Source organism: Mustela nivalis (genome assembly GCF_964662115.1).
Source record: "Mustela nivalis genome assembly, chromosome: 1".
Lineage (NCBI taxonomy): Eukaryota > Metazoa > Chordata > Mammalia > Carnivora > Mustelidae > Mustela > Mustela nivalis.
Window position 1 is genome coordinate 115,311,108 of NC_139020.1, and position 18,444 is coordinate 115,329,551.

Sequence of the window (18,444 nt, forward strand, 5' to 3'; positions counted from 1 at the left end):
CTTCCATATTTTGGTTATTGTAAATAATGCCACAACAATCATAAGGACTTGCCTGGTTGATTTCTACTCCTGTTCGTATAACAGGCAAACTCCAAATACTTTTCCCCCCTTTCATTGGCTTTGGGAAAACTCAGAGTGACCTTTCAATATATAAGCTTCAAGGGCTAATAGTGGCAATGTACAGAGGCAATGTACCCAACTGTAGAATTTTAAACTCTATCCCATTTATTATAAAACTTAAAATACCTTCTCCAGACAAGGTCCAAAATAATTGCATTCTATTCTATAATTCTTCATCTCCTATAGTCAAATGTAATCTGTCATCTTGTTCTGGAAATGGAATCCATTCCCCTGTGGTCAAGGTTGAGGGGCAGTGAGGAAATCTTGTGACCATTTAATGTGTACAGTGTCTCTTTCAATGTCCACTTTGGAATTTGAAGTCAAATCCAGGTCTGAGGAAGAAAAAGGTTCATATCCAACCTTGTTGTCTTTCCTTCGGTAGTATATGCGTGTCAGCACAGTCATTAGAAAAGTCTCCAGTACGAGGAGGTGGCAATTCATAACTGCAGCATGGAGTGAAATATAATGTAAGTTATCCTAAATTGTAGAGATGGTATCCCACTAGCAGCCCTGCATGTGAGTTCAGCAAAACTTTCTCCAATTTGTCCTCAAACCATGTCTAGAGATATTAAGTTGTCATAAGTAAAGTAGCAGATTAATGGTAAAGCCAAAACTGGAACTTGACTCTCCACCTTCTGCAATATGAGACTAGCATTAAACCCCATTTCTTTTGCATGTTTTATGAGCATGACGTTCCTTTTTTTTTTTTTTTTTTTTTTGAAAGAGAGAGTAAGCAGTGGGGAGGGGCAGAGGGACAGAGAGAATCCCAAGCAGGTTCCATGCTTAGTATGGAGCCTGATGTGGAGCTCGAGTCTTCAACCCTGAGATCATGACCCAAGCAGACATCGAGGGTCAGATGTGCTTAACCAACTGAACCACCCCGGCGCCCCTATCAGCATGACCTGCTTTCAGATCACACCCATTCCTCTCCCAGAAGCTGGCAATTGAACCTGTGCCTTCCTGGGTCGGCCAAGAGGGTTGGCCTCAAGCTGTGGGATTGCAGCTCTGTGTTGTCAGAGAAGTCACCATCTCCTTAAAACCCCACCAAGACTTCTCGGAGATCCCCTTTCTGAATATTCTGAGCAGAAGCCAGGCTGGCCCAACCTCTGTTCTAAGGTCCTCTTTTCCCTGACCCACCCTTCTCACCCATTCTGGAATGAGAGAGGAACTCTTCTGTGCTCACCTTGAGACCTGATTTTAGAGGAAAAGGGAGGTGAACAAGCAATCTGCCCACTGTTGGCCAAGACTGAGAAGATGGATGGCTGCAGGGCAGTCAGGATGAGGAGCACCTGCAGAACAGAAGAGAAGCAAGGGCAGGAGAGGCCCAGCACCCGTGGCACTGAGGCCAGTCGGTGCACCGCTGTGCTTGGCCTTCCACGGTGCATTCAGCTGACCTTTTGATCTGGCAGTTACAGAGGGTTGAAACTCACTTAAGTAAAGTTTTGTGGAATTGTAATCCTTAGGCAAATTATAATCTTGTCTTCTACCCAATATTTTATGAGATGTGACAAGAAACAAGAACTGATTGGGGGTCCATGTTTATTTCCCTATCTCAGCCACGGCTACTAATGAGCACTCAGTGGATGAACAAGATGGATGGTTAGAGAAAACCATTTCCATCTGGCTCAAGAACCTGAGATTCCCTGCTCCTAAAATGATGGGCAATTGGCCATGAAGGAAAGCACCCTTTGAAAAATCTCTACAGTGCCAGGCCCTGGGGGAAAGGGAGAAGGGGGAATTAATGTTCAATAGGTACAGAGTCTCTACATGGAAGGCGAAAAAAGTCTGGAAATGGATGGTGGTGATGATTGCACAACAATGTGAATGCACATAATGCCACTGAACTCTACACTTAAAAATAGTTAAAATGGTAAATTTTATGTATATTTTGATACAATGAGGAAAAAAAGAAGAAAAAGAAAATCTCTGTCCAGAGGCTTCATCAACACCTGTCCCGCCAAGTGCTCTTTTCTGGAGAATCAGCCTCTTCAGGGCAGGCGTCCCCTGATAGTCACGGGCAGGCCCGGCAGTCACAGAGCTTTTAGCCTATGGCATGACCCTAAATGCTTCTGCAGCCCAGATCCTTTCTGCCCTTTCAGCCCCTGACTCTTTTCAGGCTCTTCTGGCCCATTTCGTCTTCAATTCTACCTACCATGCACCCAGAAATCCACATCTTGGAGGCATCTGCTTAGATCAAATGAGAATTTATGTGAAATCACACTGTTAACTACAAAGCAGTCACTATGCTGTGGGAATAGGAAAAGGGCCTAGCGAGGAGACAGAGTGGAGAGAGAAGGAAAACAAGATTGGGCTAGAAATCATTGCATTTGGTGGAAGTTCTCTAGGCTTTAGAAAATGGAAAGTGTAAAAGTGAAAAAATGTGCCTTGCGGAGAACTTCGAGAGAGGTGTGCAGGTGAAGAGGCAGTGTGATGAGAAGGAGGAATGTGGATTTGAGAGTTAGATCTAGACTTAAATTCTGGCCCCATAACTACATGCCTTCGAGCAAGCCCGAAGACATCTCTGGGCCTCATTTACACAATAGGAATAATAATGACTCCTAAGATGAATGTGAAAATTTAGATGTAAATGTATGAAAAGTCCCAAACGTGGTGAAAGTAGTTCATGACTATGATAATGCTGATGCTCCTGGTAGTGATTAATTATGGAGCTTTAGAAAGTATTGGGTAGGAAAAAGTAAAGGTAGAAGATTTTAAGGTTGATAATACATGTTTTAAGAGTTGAAGTGGGTCCCTAAAGTAATATTTTGAAGTCCCAACCCCCAGTATCTCAGAATGTGATCTTATTTGGAAATAGCATCATCATTTTGGTTAACTGATTAGGTATCATTAAGATGACATTGTACTGGAGGGTCCTTATTCCCATATACTGTTGTCCTTCAAAGAAGGGGAAAAGAGACAGAAGACACACAACACGTGCCATGTCATACAGAGACAAAATCCATGATGCAGCTGCTAGCCGGTGATTGCTGGCCAACCACCAGAAGTTAGGAAGAGGCAAGGAAGAATTCTCCCCTATAGGTTTCAGAGGGAGCGTGGCCTGGCTGACCCCTTCCTTGATTTTGGACTTCTAGCCTCCAGAACTGTGAGACAAATTTTTGTGGTTTTAAGCCACCCAGTTTGTGATCCTTTTTGAGGGCGGTGCTAGGAAGCTATTACAGCAAAGAAAAGCCAAATCTGGGAAGGGACAGGAATCATTTTCTAAACCTCATAGGAAGCCTAGGCTTAAGAAGATTCCCAGACCCACTTTTGGTCTTTATTAGTCCCAGTTCCTAATCCCAGTTGTTGGTAGCTCTAATATTAACCAGCTTTTCTTTCCCAGGGTATAGTTACCTGAAAGAGGACAAATTTGGCTCCTATATTCTGCTCGCCCAGGTGCATCTTGGCTTGACGGAAAATGATGGCCAGGGCCCAGAGAGCCAACAGGGTAGACACACCGAGGACAGTGTTGATCCACAGAGCTGTGCTTTCCTCAGAAATCTGGTGGCAGATCAAAAAGTAGTGAGGGAGGTGAGCCTTTTCTCCTGCTTTTATTTCTCCTCTTCCATAGTGGGAAAGGTAATTAAAAAAAAAAAAAAGGCCCCCAAAGTCTTGGCCTGTTCCACTCTCCTCTCCCCACCAGTCTCCAAGCCTCTACTTTTCCATGGCCACACTGTTGCTGCGGCTACCCTGCCTGTGGGGCCCTGTTGCAGCAGATGTTGGCTCCAGCTCTTCCTTCTAGAGCTCAGAGGTACTAAGTGAGTCTTAGACTTTGCTGCCCCTTACTCCTGGCTTACGTCTGCTGGGTCAAAGATGCCATCAGGGATGAGAAACAGGCCCACGAGGCTCAGTGTTATCTTGAAGAAGGCATACTGGAACGGGCCCAACATCAGCAGCTGAAGCTTCTTCCTAAAGGAAGAAGAGGGTTAGGAACATGAACCCACAAACTGCCTACCTCAAGAACACCTTCCAGGTCCCTCACTGTGCTCCTGAGCTGAGGCTTGGCTGCCATAATAGACACCAAAATGGCTAGATGGATGGGGACATAGAAGCCAGAATGTTGAGAGCATTGGAAACTCTCTTCTTGTCTCCCACTCATTCCCCCCAGACCAGAATACTGCCTTTTGGGCAAGATCTATCAAAATGTTGACCCCAATCTCATTAACCAAAATGGGCAAAAGGGACAAGTAAGTAGCCCAAAGTCCACTTAGCTCCAAGTGCCCAAGTGTGTGGGCAGCAGTGAGCTGAAGGGATGGAAATTGGAGTTCTCCTTCCTCTGCTCTCCTCACCCCTGTGTGGGTGGTGGCTGTGAGATGCCCACCCTCTCATCACTGGCTTTGTTCCATACCTGCCTGATTCCAAGAGACTTGAAACAGGGCTGAGAGAGCCAGAGAGGCTCTTGGGGAAATGCGGGAAGAGGCTAACCTGTTCCTTGAGGAAGCCTCTCACTCCCACCTCACCTGGTGAGCATGAGTGGGGGGCAGCAGGGGCAGCAGCAGCAGCAGGGGCCTGTGTGGACCATCATCGGAGTGTCCTTCAGTGTCCGCATTACTGCCTCCTTCCCACCAAAACCTTCCACCATGACCCTCATCAGCAGGTAGAAGTATACTGCGTAAAACCTGGAGTGGGAACAGAGGTGAGCCTCACAGAGGGGAAGTGGCAGCCTGCTGAGGGGATACCTGACTACAAAGGGTGCAACAGAGGTGGGGCTCACTGAGGGGGACACAGTAGGGACCAGGTATTCAGAATATGTGACCCAGCAAGAGGGAGGGAGAGGAGAGGGTCCGGGGCTGAGGAAGAGGGGAATTGGGGCCTATAGGAACAAAATGGTTGACTGAGGATGAACAGAACCAGAAGTTCAAGGGACCTGATTAGCACAAGTTGAAAGGGGCTAGATTCACGATCGATTGGTTTGCAGGGATTTATGGAAGGGATATGGGTTAAAAGAAAATGTGGACCCTGGAGTCCTGGGTCCTGGGTGAGTGGGGAGCAAAAGGGTGACCAGCTCAGAGCTGCAGGTGGGGCAGGACACTCACGAGGTGATGGCCATTTCCACGAGCATGAGTGAACGAGGGATCCAAAGACCAAAACAGCAGAACACAGACACGACCTACTTGGAGAGGAGCGAGAAGCTGTTTGCGGAGAGAAGGAAGTCTTTGTGCTCACTCTCTCAAAAATTTTATGGCAAGGGCTCAAGGAAGCAAAATCTGAACAGTTGGGGTGTCATTACTTCCAATGGTTGGCTGGAAAAATAGTTAATTTTTAAAAGTGAACTAATTTTTTAAGTTTTTTTTTTTTTAATTCAGTGGTCATTTCCTTCTCTATCTAGGGTTAGAGACAGCAGGTCACCTTAAGTCTGGTGCCTGTTTGAAGATTATCTCATCCTATACCCCTGATGTAGTGTAGGTAAGTTCATCCTTAGGAAGAATTGGGTCAAGATCCAACCCTTCCTTTTCAACATCGCATGTTACTAGAGCATCTCTGATGACTTGAGATGGCCCAGGCAGGTGTCCTCTGGTAGAAAAGGACCTCAAGGGCTCCATTCTGCACCCCAGAGACACACACACACACACCTTACAAAGAAACGGAAGTCCAGTCTTAGGTCCTGGGAGCAAGCCAGAGACCTATATAATGTCTGTGCGGGTGAGTTAAAAAGGTCTACAATATAAGGGTTGAGCTGAGTATGTCCCTATGGGGAAAAAATAGTTTCCCTCTTTCCCCTCTGAGGAACCACTGCTTTCCTCTACAGGCAGGGATATTTCTTTTAACAGTAATACTGTGGCCAGAAGTAGTGAGTAGGGATGCTGGTGGGCTCTAAGAATTCAAACTCGCTGTCCCACTAATTGTTGGCTTTCCAAGCACGGGGACCTGACTGCAATCGGAAATTACAACCCCCCATTCTAAGTGCGTAGAATCAGGCAACCCTCTGCTCACTTGGACTGCTGAGTTTAGAGGAATTCTCAAATTTCCTCTAATTGTTTAGTCTTGTTTAGTCCCTCCCAAAGGGCAGCTACAAGGCCCTCACCGTGGGTGCAGAGCTGCTCCAGAGCAGGGTGGTCCTCTTGATGGGACACCGGGTGTTCTTGTACAGGTAGACAGCATCCTCCAGGAAGATGATGACTGAGCCCAGGGCAAGCAAGGTCATGATGACTGTGAGGGCAATTTCTGCAGGGCCCAGTGCTAAAGTGGAAAGAGAGGGCAGAGTCTCCTGAGCTGAAGTCCAGGACTGAGGGGCAGGAGATATGGGCTTCTTCGTTTGGATCTAAATGGCTTTAATGTATCTAGAATTATGTGGTCTAGGCTCCCACTCATGCAGAAGAATGGCATTTTCTTAGACTTAGAGTATCTAACATGTAGCTAAAAAGTAGTCATTCTTCTGCATGGATGAGAGACTAGACCAGATAATTCTAGGTATCGTTAGGCTTACCTCAACCAGGATATAGACACCAAACAAGTTTTTACTTAATTAGCAAAAATTTTGAATTAGGAGGTTGGCTTTGCCTAGTCAACTTTACTATTTCCAGTGAAAGGTGTCATGCTAGCAGACGTGGACCAATTAACATTATAGTTAAAGCAGAATGTAATTAATGGTATACTTTAGGGCTGTTTAAATTTGATTTCAAAAATTATGTCACGAAACTGGGACATTAGAAAGGGATCTTAACAAAAGAAAAATGGATACCCAAAAAGGCTCCAGGGACATTTGACTCGTGTTGGCCTCATAGTCAGTCTTAAATTAAAAGTGATTCAGTAGCTTTCCTCAGTGTTTACTTCAATCGTTTGAGTAGTTGTTAAAAATAGCTGCCCAGATCCTACCCTCAGCGATGCTTCTTCAAAATCTTTGTGAAGAATGTGTAATATTTTTAAAACACTTTGGGCACCTGGGTAGCTCAGTGGGTTAAGCCTCTGCCTTCGGCTCAGGTCATGATTTCAGGGTCTTGGGATGGAGCCCCGAGTCAGGCTCTCTGCTCAGCAGGGAGCCTGCTTCTCCTCTGTCTCTGCCTGCTGCTCTGCCTACTTGTGATCTCTCTCTCTCTGTGTCAAATAAATAAAATCTTAAAAAAAATTTTTTTTTACACTTACTAGCACTTAATTAAAAAAACAAAATTTATTAACAGATCCACAAATGTATGGTCATCTGGTTTATGACAAAAGACTCCACTACAATTTATGGGAAAAAGGATGTTTTTTCAAAGGATGTTTTTTCCTTTGGTGGATAAAAAAAGGACTTTGACCCCTCCCTCACATCATCCAAAAACACCTAAGTGTGAAAGTTAAAACAACGTTTTTAGAGGAAAACAGAGAAGTAGATCTTTAAGACTTTAAGATAGGCAAACATCTGGTGCCTGGGTGGGTCAGTTGGTTAAGCGGCTGCCTTCAGCTCAGATCATGATCTCAAGGTCCTGGGATTGAGCCACACATAGGGCTCTCTGCTCAGCAAGGAGCCTGTTTCTTCCTCTCCCTCTGTCTGCCTCTCTGCCTACTTGTGTTCTGTCTGTCAAATTAATAAGTAAAATCTTAAAAAAGAAAAAAAAGACAGGCAAAATAAGACACAAAAGCACCACCCATGAGTTTAAAAATTGATAAATTGGACTTTCTTAAAATTAAATATTTCCATTGGTCAAAAGAAACCATTGAAAGGACAAGCTCAGACTAAGCAAAATAAGTCAGTCAGAGAAAGACAGATCATATGATCCCCCTGATACGTGGAATATGAGAGACAAGGCAGAGGATCATAGGGGAAGAGAAGAAAAAAATGAAACAAGATGAAACCAGACAGGGAGACAAATCAAAGGGACTCTTAACCATAGGAAATAAACTGAGGGTTGCTGGAATGGAGGGGGGGTAGGAAGGATGGGGTGGCTGGGACATTGGGGAAGGTATGCTATGGTAAACTCTGCGAATTGTGTAAGACTGATGAATCATAGACCTGTACCCCTGAAACAAATAATACATTACATGTTAATAAAAAATAAAAATAAAAAATCATAAAGGGACACCTGGCTGGCTCAGTCGGTGGAGCATGCGACTTTTGATCTCCGGGTTGTAAGTTTGAGCCCTATGCTGGGTGTAGAGATTACTTAAAAATAAAATCTTTATTAAAAAAGAGAAAATCACAAGGAAAAGAAAATATCTTTACAGCACCGTACATATATTTATTGGGAAAAAAATCCTCATATAGGTGGACCTGCACAGTTCAAACCCATGTTGTTTATTTTTTTAAGATTTTTTATTTTATTTATTGGACAGAGAGAGCACAAGCAGCAGAGGAAGAGGGAGAAGCAGGCTCCCAGCTGAGCAGAGAGCCCGATGCCAGACTCAATCTCAGGTGCTCCAAACCCATGCTGTAAATTGTGATACATTCCCACAATAGAGTATCACACAGCAATAAAAAAAAAATAATAAACTGATACATGCAACAAAACAGATTAATCTTTAATCTTTAATGATGAGTGACGGAAGCCAGACACAAGAGTATATACTGTTTGATTTTGTTTCTACAAATTAAAGAATGGGGAAAAATGATCTATAGAGATGGTAGAGGTCTAAGTAGTGGTCTCAGGAGGCATAGTAACTGGGGTGGGAGTACAAGAGACCCTCCTGGGGGCACCTGGGTGACTCAGTGGGTTGAGCCGCTGCCTTCAGCTCGGGTCATGATCTCAGGGTCCTGGGATCGAGTCCCGCATCGGGCTCTCTGCTCAGCAGGGAGCCTGCTTCCCCCCTTCTCTCTCTGCCTGCTTCTCTATCTACTTGTGATTTCTCTCTGTCAAATAAATAAATAAAATCTTTAAAAAAAAAAACAAAAAAACAAGAGACCCTACTGGTTGCTGGAAATGTTCTATTTTTTTGTCTAGGTGGTGGTTTCACAGATGTACACACAAGCAAAAATGCATCACAATATACACTTGAGATCATTACCCTTTACTGTATATAATTTAGACCTAAAAAAAAGGTCTCATGTCGACAAAGAAAATTGCAAAATTAATAACCATGTTTGGTTATTTGTAAAATTGGGCGCCTGGGTGGCTCAGTGGGTTAAAGCCTCTGCCTTCGGCTCGGGTCATGGTCCCAGGGTCCTGGGATTGATCCCTGATCGGGCTCTCTGCTCAGCAGGGAGTCTGCTTTTTCCGCGCTCTCTGCCTGCCTCTCTGCCTACTTGTGGTCTCTGCCTGTCAAATAAATAAATCTTTTAAAATTAAATTAAATTAAATTAAATTAAACCATGTTTGGGGAGAGAAAAGTAGAAAAAAATTGAAGGAAAGAGTGGGGCACAAATATCTTTATCTTACAAAGTGCAAAGTCAGGAAGTACTGCCCCTGCTTGGCAGAATAAGAAGTTATCTAAAGGAATAATAAATCTATAAAGATAACCAACTAAAAATATTGACATAATTACACGGAGAACGGAAGAAGGTCAGGGCTGAGAGAGAGCACAGGAGCAGGGGGAGGGGCAGAGGAAGAGAGAGAGAAGAATCCCAAGCAGAATCCTCTCCCCACCCCTCAACTGAATGTGGAGCTCCCCCCACCCCTGCAGGGCTCAATCTCACAACCCTGAGATCACCACCCCAAATCATGACATGACCCAAAATCCAGAGTCCCACACTCAACCAACTAAGCCACCCAGGTGTCCCGATTCAGTAGATTTCTCAAAGCCGATGTCCATTGTGAGAAGGCAGAGTCACTCTTCGAGGCCTCTGTTGGCAAGACTTGCCCACCTCTGCTTGACCCTTGTCCTCCCCCAGCTCAGGGAGAGCTGAGAGTAAAAAGAGACCTTTCAAAAGCTATTCAAGCCCGGAGCCTTTCCCAGTCTTCACTGACTTAACTGCTCCCTCCTCTTTGAAAATCTGGTCCACTTTGACTCCCAGAACCACAGTCCCCTTCATGGCCTCTGACCCTGGGTCTCTGGCACTGAACCCTCACCCTCTCTCACACCCTGTGTTCCCCCATGTCAAACACCATAGCTTCGCTGGTCCCTGTTTACTGAGGTTTGGGATTTCCCTACCACTCCTACACCCCTTCAGCCTCCCAATGACCATGTCAGCGGTGCCACCTCCTGAGCTTGGTGGCATTCGGTTTCTGCCCATTCAGCTTTTCTCCCTAGTTCCCAGTGGCTGGCTTCTCCTCACTGAGATCCCCGTTCAAATGCCCCTCCTTCACCAGCTTTCCCTGAGTGCCCCATCTCTCTCCCACAGTGAGGTTATTTACATATTTATTTATTTGTCTCTTTTCTGCTGCCTACCCCTCCCCCCAACACACCCTTGTAAAGTCCTGCAAGGCAGGGACTTTGTCAAACTTTGTTCTCTGTTCCATCTCCGAGTGCGTGGAACAGCAACTGTGGCTATTTGTTGAGTGAAAGAAATAACCCATATGAATTCCTATTGTCATCTCCATTTATAGGCTTTTCCAGGAAACTAAGCTTAGAGTTTAAGCACCTTACCCATGGTCACACAGCCTGGAAGTTACCAGGCGGGAATTGAAACCCAGGGGTTTCTGGCTAAGCCCATACTCTTAACCATTTCACAGGCTGACTCTTGGTGTGCGTTCCCACAGCTATGGGAGGGAATGTGGAGCGAAATGAACAATGAGACGCAAGTTTGTTAAGGTGGGCTGGGGGCATATGTGACTCTTCAGTACAGACATGATTTGCAGTTTCTTTTAACTTCTGGCTTTGACGGTCTATATTCTTTCTCCTACTTATAGTATCTATAGGCAGTATTCACTGCCACAACACAAAAGCTAAGAAAGAAGTTTCTCAGCATCCATAGATCCTGACACTACTGCTCTCCATGCAACTCATTTATTCTTTGGAGATTGTCCCCTATCTTATTTTCTGCATCTTAATAGATATGGGACAAAAATGTTCTATGGCCAGAGGCTTTATGGAGATGCCTTAAAGTTAAACCTGTTTCCTCCCATACTCAAGTTTTTAATCTGCTTTATACTGTAATTTCCTAGTGGAGGTTATAGAATATAACTTTTTTTTTTAAAGATTTTATTTATTTATTTGACAGAGAGAAATCACAAGTAGTCGGAGAGGCAGGCAGAGAGAGAGAGAGAGAGGGAAGCAGGCTCCCTGCTGAGCAGAGAGCCCGATGCGGGGCTGGATCTCAGGACCCTGAGATCATGACCTGAGCCGAAGGCAGCGGCTTAACCCACTGAGCCACCCAGGCGCCCCTAGAATATAACTTTTATAAAACTTATTTTTTTTTTACAGATTCTGTGTTCATGAGGCACTACTCGAGATTCATATTCCAAGAAACACACTTTGGGAAAAGCTTGTCTAACTGACCATTTTGAATACATTTACACCTTTAGCAACTAGCAAATTTCCCACCATATCTCCAATAGGATGATTTTTTAAAAAAAGTAATGAAAACAATATTGGAGCATTAAAATCTTGAAAGAGTATCCCCCATAATTTCAGCTAGTTCCTAACCAGAGGTTATTTTCATATCTGCGTGTTTGTCTTCAAGAGAGTTAAGAGCATAGGCTCTGGAGTCAGAGATACCTGTGTTCCAAGTAAAATCCCACTTGGTGCTTGCTCTTGACCTTGGACAGCTTATTCATCCTGCCACTAACCTCTTAGCACAGCATCTCGCAAGTAGTATTTGTTCAATAAAAGGTAGCTTTAAAAAACACCCGGGTTAAAGTGCATACCTATTGTGTTACTGCAATTATATTATAAAATTGTGTACATTTTTAACTAGCATTTCATCATAGCCATCAAAAATGATTTTTAAATCACAAAGTTTCAAAAATAAAAACAAAAGAGCAAACAAAGATATCTTTCTATATTGCCTTTTGTAAAAAACGTTTGTATTTTACATTTAGGTATTTTAGCTGTCTGGGTTAAACCTACACTGGATCGGTTTTCACACGGATCCCCGCCCTGCCCCGGGACAAATACATTGTCTAGATGACTTCTTGACGATTCCGTTCTGCCCACTGAGGGGGTGGGGGGTGGGCAGGGGCATCACTTCACAGAGTGCATGCCCAAGCAGGCACTATTTCTGGGCGCCTGTTCGGTTCCACGTTTCTACTTGTTAGGTCCTTTGCACGTCAGTGTTCATTGCTTAGCCTCGTTCTAGGTCTTAACCCCTGGTAGGGCAGGTGCCCTCCACACTTGTTTTCAAAATTGCCTTGGCTTTTCCTGGCTCATCACTCTTTCACAGAAATGTTTGGATCGGTCCATTTAAGAATCCTGGAGGGAGTGTCATCGCAATCATACCCCAGGCATTTCAAAAACAGATTTGGTAATTCTCCCCCAAGAGCTCCTCCTTCAATGGCAGCCAAGTTTAAGGAGCAACAGTTTATAGGCTAAGGAGGAAGAGTTTTGCCACGTCCTCAGGGCAAGCCTCTTTGGGGCTTTCCTGTTTCTCGGGGTCATCGCCGCTGCCCTCAGCCTGCCCCGATCCCCAGCGGGGTAGTTGCGGGATCTTTTCCTTCACTCGCCCGGTCTAGCTATCTCGCAGGCAGCCCGCTCTTTCTTGGGCTTGCCTCGGTTTTCCAACCCCCGCTCTCTTCCCAGACACCGTTCCGGCTCAGACTCATGTTCCCCATGCTGGGCTGGGGCGATGGTCTCCAATGCATAGCCCGGCTTCTGGAGGCCCTTCTTCCCCGAAGTCCATCCCGTTTACTGATTAATGATTTTGCAGCCCTGTCCAGCCCCTCCCAATCTCGGAGCCCTCCCCGGCTCCTTCCGTCCGCAGGATAAAGTGCAACTCCCTCGCCTGAACTCCTCACGCCCCACCTCACCTGCCCAGCCCTCTCGGTTGTCCCCTGCTTCTCCACCAGCGACCTGGAACCCTGCGGGATCAAGGTGCTCGGGGTCCGCGGCACGTGCCTGCCCCTTCTGTCTCCATCCCACCCCAGCAGCGCGCGCTGCCTGCTCTCCGCTCTTCGACATTCCCCCTGGGAACGAGGCAGAGCGCTGCGCTACCAGACCCAGCATGGTCTCCCTTCTTTGAAGATCCCTGGGGCCTCTACTTGCACATCTGTCGCAAAGCAATGTGAGATCGATTTTTCCTGTGTGAGGCTGGGTTTCTCAATCTCAACACCGTGGACACTTTGTTCAAGGCAACTCCTTGTGGTGGGGGACTTGCCTTTGTGTTCAGGGCAGCATCCCTGGCCTTTCCCCCACTAGATGCCCGTTGCGCCCTCTAGTCGGGGCCACTGAAACAGTCTCTGCGCATTACCAGAAGTTCCTTGGGGGACAAAATTGCGTCTGGTTGGCAAACTGCTAATGGAACACTTGTCCCACCAGCTGCACTCTGAACAAGAGGTTCCTGGAGCTGGACAGAGAAGCTGGCTACGAGCACGGACCCCAGAGCAGTTGCAAAGCCTCTCTGGACACTCTGGAAAGTGTTGTCATTCGCTCTGAAACCAGGCTGAACATTGTCCAAGCACGTGCCCCTGTCTGCCTCCTGATCCACGCTGACCACATCCTGTGTGGTCAGAAAGTCTACTCCCTGAAGTGACCATATCAGGAAGGAGGTTATGCAAAAACATTAAAGATACCATAGAGGGGGTCCCTGGATGGCTCAGTTGGTTAAGTGTCTTCCTTGGGCTCATGTTGTGATCCCCAGGTCGTGGGATCAAGCCCCGAATTGGGCTTCCTGATCAGTAGGGAGTCTGCTTCTCCCTCTCCCTCTGCCCCTCACCACCACACTCATGCTCTCTCCCTCAAGTGAATAAATAAATCTTTATATTAAAAAAGATACCATAGAGGGACGCCTGGGTGGCTCAGTTGGTTAAGCAGCTGCCTTGGGCTCAGGTCATGATCCCAGCGTCCTGGGATCAAGTCCCACATGGGGCTCCTTGCTCGGCAGGGAGCCTGCTTCTCCCTCTGCCTCTGTCTGCCACTCTGTCTGCCTGTGTTCGCTCTCTCTCCCGCTCTCTCTCTGATAAATAAATAAAATCTTAAAAAAAAAAAAAAAAGATACCATAGAGACACAAACTCCTCTTCATCAATGTCTAAGAGGTGGTTAATCATGCAGTAGGAAAACGAAATGAAATAGGGATAGGAGCCATGTTTGCTATAAAAAAGCTAGGGTCGTTTGGTTGTCATATAGGCGGCCAGGGAATAAACTGAGACCTGTCTTCTGCTTTTCATTTTCAAAGCAATTCAGTATAAGATCTAGTTGGCCAACATTGTTGGAATACTTCTACAGGCTCGCCTAAGTTTTAAGGACATTATTCATAGCGACCACCCCTCTAGAATGACCCTTCCCCAGAGGCTCTTGTGCAGGCCCCAAGGGGGATTCTCTGGGGCTTGGATCATATGGGCGCCATCTTGAATCCCTGGTTGGCTCTGGGGTGTGAACAATACTCCAGGCCAGTGTCCCCAACTTGCAGGAGCTTTGAGGCTGGGATCTGTGGGGGGTCCAGCATGCAGCTTTGTCTCCCTGGCTACGTTACAATGCCCCTCTTCTGGCCTCTTGGATCCTTGAAGAGTTGCTCTTCTCTAAGGCCTTAACCATGACAGACAGATGCTCTACAGGCAGGCTGGCTCAGGACCACCTTTCATCAGCATCACTCAGATGTCTTGGCTCCCTGCAGGGATGCTCTTTTCTCCTCTCAGCTCCCTCTGGGGAGGGCCCCTGACTCACCTCTCAGAAGCTGGGCTGCAGTGGGAGCATGAGAGAAGCAGGCAGACGAGATGCTGTAATTGGTTTTCAGTAACTCCAGAAGATCTGCTGTGTACCTGTAGAGATACCAGCCTGTGTTCAGAACATGGAAGGTACCAGAAGGAATACCAATTATCTCACACTCCCTCAAACACTTCTGAGTTCAGGGAGCTTGTACATTTTCCCTCGATGCCCCAGTTCTTAGCGGAAATGGCAAATGGGCCAGGCTAGTGTATAAGACAAGTGCCCCAGGGCTATAGGCAGGCCTGACTTTGGTGCCCACTCTCTCCACTTCCACTGGGGCAGCAGGTCAGGCACTGACAAGAGAAAAAGGGCAGGGCCTCAGAGAAAGAGTGGGCCCTAAGTACCAGGGATGGGTCCACAGCTCTGTGCCTGCCCCTCACAGCCCCCACCTTTGGGATTTTTCTCTTCCCCACTGAGCACAAAGCCAAGGCTCTGAAGGGTCACACTGACCTCAGGGACAGCCAAACCATTGTTCATCTGCCCCATTCTGTGTCCTAGGAGCCAAAGGCCCTGGAAGGGAGATAGGGCCAGGCCAGCATGCTAGGGGCCTCCGCTGCTTAGCAACTGGTTCCTGGCTCTAGGCCTGCCACCCTCACTCACCTGGGGTCAAGTTTTATCTGAGTCCTGTCTGGCTCCATCGTCTTCTCTCCCTCTCTGGCTTTCCCAGCAAGCAGTGAGGGGCAAGGAAGGGCAGGCAGGTGGGGGCCCTGAGGGAGGTGGCTCCCACGAGTCTTTCTGCCCACTGGCCTTTGTCAGAGCAAGGACCGCGGCCACGTGTAGGTGCACTGGCAGGATCTTCTCCTCTGCCTCTCTGTTCTCAGGCTTCCTGTGCCCACAGGTCCCTAGAGCTTATCTCAGAGTTCACCCCAGAGGAATTTGATCCTCTTGGCTGGCTGATCCTCTGGTTCCTGACTCCTCCCTCTCCCTAGGTGTTGTCCTTCCTTTCTCCCTCCCACCAACGCCTTTGGACACCCTTTGCTTCCTGCCAGCCCTCACCCCATATCCCCTCTAAGGAGTCTTCTAGGGTGGTGGTCAAATAAAGTTCTCTATCCTCCCTGCAATACTACCAGTCAGCAAACCCAGGTCTCCTAGAACCTGGCTGGAACTTGATCTCTGGTCCCCTGGAGACGGGATAGTCAAGGCCAGCTCCCTCACTGTGTTGACACTTTGGTCTGGCATGTGGAAGGGAGAATGAGCTGGAAAAGCCAGATGAGGCCCATGTGGGTTTCCCAAATCTCAGCCTTCCTTATCTTGGTGAGGGGTTTATCCTGCCAAACAGCAGCCAAAGACGCAGCAAAGATGCAGAGGGACTTAAGACACAAAAGCTGCTGAGTGAGACTTCCAAGCATTTGGACAGCTTCTGGAAAGCTGTGCCAAAGTATGTTTCTCAACTTTTTATTGATTAGTGATCTCTTTTCTAAGTAGATTTATTAGCACCACACTCTAACCAGCTGAGCTAACCGGCCCACCATAGATTTAAAGCCATTTGAGCCCAAGCACAGTACCCCAGGGTTCCTGGCCCAGGGCCCAATACACATGGAGTGAGAGCGCTTTAGAAGTGGTCACGTGACTGATAAACTCAGGAAAGCTCAGTGACAGCTGCTGCAAACGTGTGCCCCGGGCACTATAGAAAATGCAGTTTGTTCCTTATCTTGTTGAAATTTTATAACTGCTCTTGGAAGGTGAGTACCTTCTTTATTCCCATTTTACAGATGAAGAAACTGAGGCTCACAGAAGTTCTGATATCCAGGTTGGATAGAAAGCCATGAGAGTGTGGAGAGAGGCAAAAGGGACCTAGGTCAGGAGGTCTGTTGAGCTTCAGATAAGAATTTTGAAAGTAAGAAAAGGGTCCATGAGAGGATCAACAGAGTAGATTCTGGGGTGGTGAGGAGCTATAGTCAGAGGAAGTAGTTATTGGTGGTACCAAGAGGACTCTCTACTGCTATCCCCGTACATCGAAAATGTCTCCCCGGGGCCACGCACGGTTTTGTCCCTCATTTATCCTCCTCCTAAAGTACAACTCTCGGGACGGGACAGCCCAGGGATCCAGGAGTCTCGGGGACCCAGTTATCTCCTGAGGTGGAAGTGACGGCACAAGGAATACAAGGGCATTGACCAGGGTCACTTGCCTTGGTCCCACCCTGACAGACACAGGCTGACTCAGCCGCCTTGGCCATGTGACAGGAATGCCCCCTGGGTCATTCATCTCTAGCCTGGTGAGAGGCCTTGAGCTTAATTGTCTCAAGCCTGAACTTTAGACTTCCTCAGAGCAAGTAACCGGGCACTGAGGATGTTCTCTGAAACTTCTTCAGGACAGAACTGCGGGAGGCAGGAAAGGGGGAATGAAGAGTGAGAGAGAGAGTCAGGAAGGGAAGGCGACTGGGTGGACACTCTGGGCGGCAGGGGCTGGGAGGCCCGGGGGAGACTGGCTGATTCTTAGGTTGGATGAGCATGAAGAGAGAAATAATGGTGTGTTGGTGAGAGGGAGGACTTTAGAGCTCTGAGGGAGTACTGCGGCCCCACCCAGAGTCCCTAGGTGGCTATCTTCCGGGCAGTGTCATCCATGATTAGTCAAGGGCAGTGATGGCCTGACTCAAAGCCAGTCCATCCCAAGCTAAGGTATGGCCAGAGAAGATGAGCTGGACCAGCCAATCAGATTCTTCTCTTGCTAATTTTGGACAGCTTGCTGTCAAACACTGAATTTTAGGCCCAAGAGGAATGAATCATTCTTTGTTTCATTTTTTGGCTTAATTATTCTCACCAAATTATATGATTGCCTGATAGGATGCCTGTCACTTCAATTTTGGCTCTCTCAGTGTAAGGACCATTTTTGAAAAATCCAAATATAGAAATACCTATAAGTTTCATCAGTTTTCCTCAGGGATCCTCAATCATTTGATATTTAAAGGCCATTCTCTCTTTTTTTAAAAAAATGCCTCATTGAGATAAAATTCACATAACATAAAACTCACCTTTTTAGTCATTGTAAAGTATATAATTCGGTGATTTTAGTGTATTCATAATGTTGTGTAACTATCACCATTTATCTAATTGCAGAATATTTCCATTAGTACAGAAAGAAACCTCCTGCTTCCCAATTCTTCCTTCTTACCATTCTTCGCAACCACTAATCTACTTCCTCTCTCTATTGATTTGGTCCAATTCCGAACACGTACCTGAACAGACACTTGTCATTACAGTATGTGGTGTTTCATGCCTGACTTTTTTTTTTTTTTAAAGATGTATTTATTTGACAGAGAGAGAGCACAAGTAGGCAGAGAGGCAGACAGAGGGAGAAGGGGAATCAGGCTCCCCGCTGAGCAGAGAGCCCAATGTGGGACTTGATCCCAGGACCCTGAGATCATGACCTGAGCCGAAGGCAGAGGCTTAACCCACTGAGCCATCCAGGTGCCCCTGACTTTTTTTATTCAGCATGCTTTCAAGGTTTGTTTGCAGTGTATACTGGTCTCTGACTCCTTCTTACAGCTGAATAATATTCCATTGTGTGGATATGCCGTATTTTGTTTAGCCATTCATCAGCTGTGGGCACTCGGGTTGTTTCCATTTTCTGGCTGTTAGAATAATTCTGCTACTTTCCTGAACTCCTTGACTAGCTCTGATTGTGTGTGTGTGTGTATACTGTTAACTATATACAAAATTGTACCACCTGCAAATGG

The 18,444-nt window shown here is 46.6% G+C and overlaps 1 protein-coding gene across 2 annotated transcripts; it reads right to left on the minus strand.

Moving 5' to 3' along the window:
• Positions 1–202: 202 nt before the first annotated feature.
• SLC51A (solute carrier family 51 member A) lies at positions 203–15,619 on the minus strand. Of its 2 annotated transcripts, XM_082700200.1 has the most exons (9): positions 15,368–15,619; positions 14,726–14,820; positions 6,143–6,297; positions 5,154–5,227; positions 4,578–4,736; positions 3,915–4,026; positions 3,472–3,618; positions 1,304–1,409; positions 203–563 (listed from the first exon to the last, which is right to left on the minus strand). In XM_082700200.1, the coding sequence occupies exons 1-9, from the start codon at positions 15,403–15,405 to the stop codon at positions 358–360; spliced, it is 1,092 nt and encodes a 363-aa protein (XP_082556326.1). In that variant the 5' UTR covers positions 15,406–15,619; the 3' UTR covers positions 203–357. The 2 variants fall into 2 exon arrangements, with proteins under 2 accessions (XP_082556326.1, XP_082556325.1); XM_082700199.1 differs by lacking the exons at positions 14,726–14,820; positions 15,368–15,619 and adding an exon at positions 12,873–13,052.
• Between the last annotated feature and the right edge of the window lie 2,825 nt (positions 15,620–18,444).

Coding starts and splice junctions, on each gene's coding strand:
- SLC51A (XM_082700199.1), bottom strand. CDS start 13,023: ATGTCGAAGAGCGGAGAGCAGGCAGCGCGCGCTGCTGGGGTGGGATGG. Junction 5,228..6,142: donor GGAGCAGCTCTGCACCCACG/GTGAGGGCCTTG, acceptor CTCTCCAAGTAG/GTCGTGTCTGTGTTCTGCTG. Junction 1,410..3,471: donor CCAAATTTGTCCTCTTTCAG/GTAACTATACCC, acceptor TCTGTTCTGCAG/GTGCTCCTCATCCTGACTGC.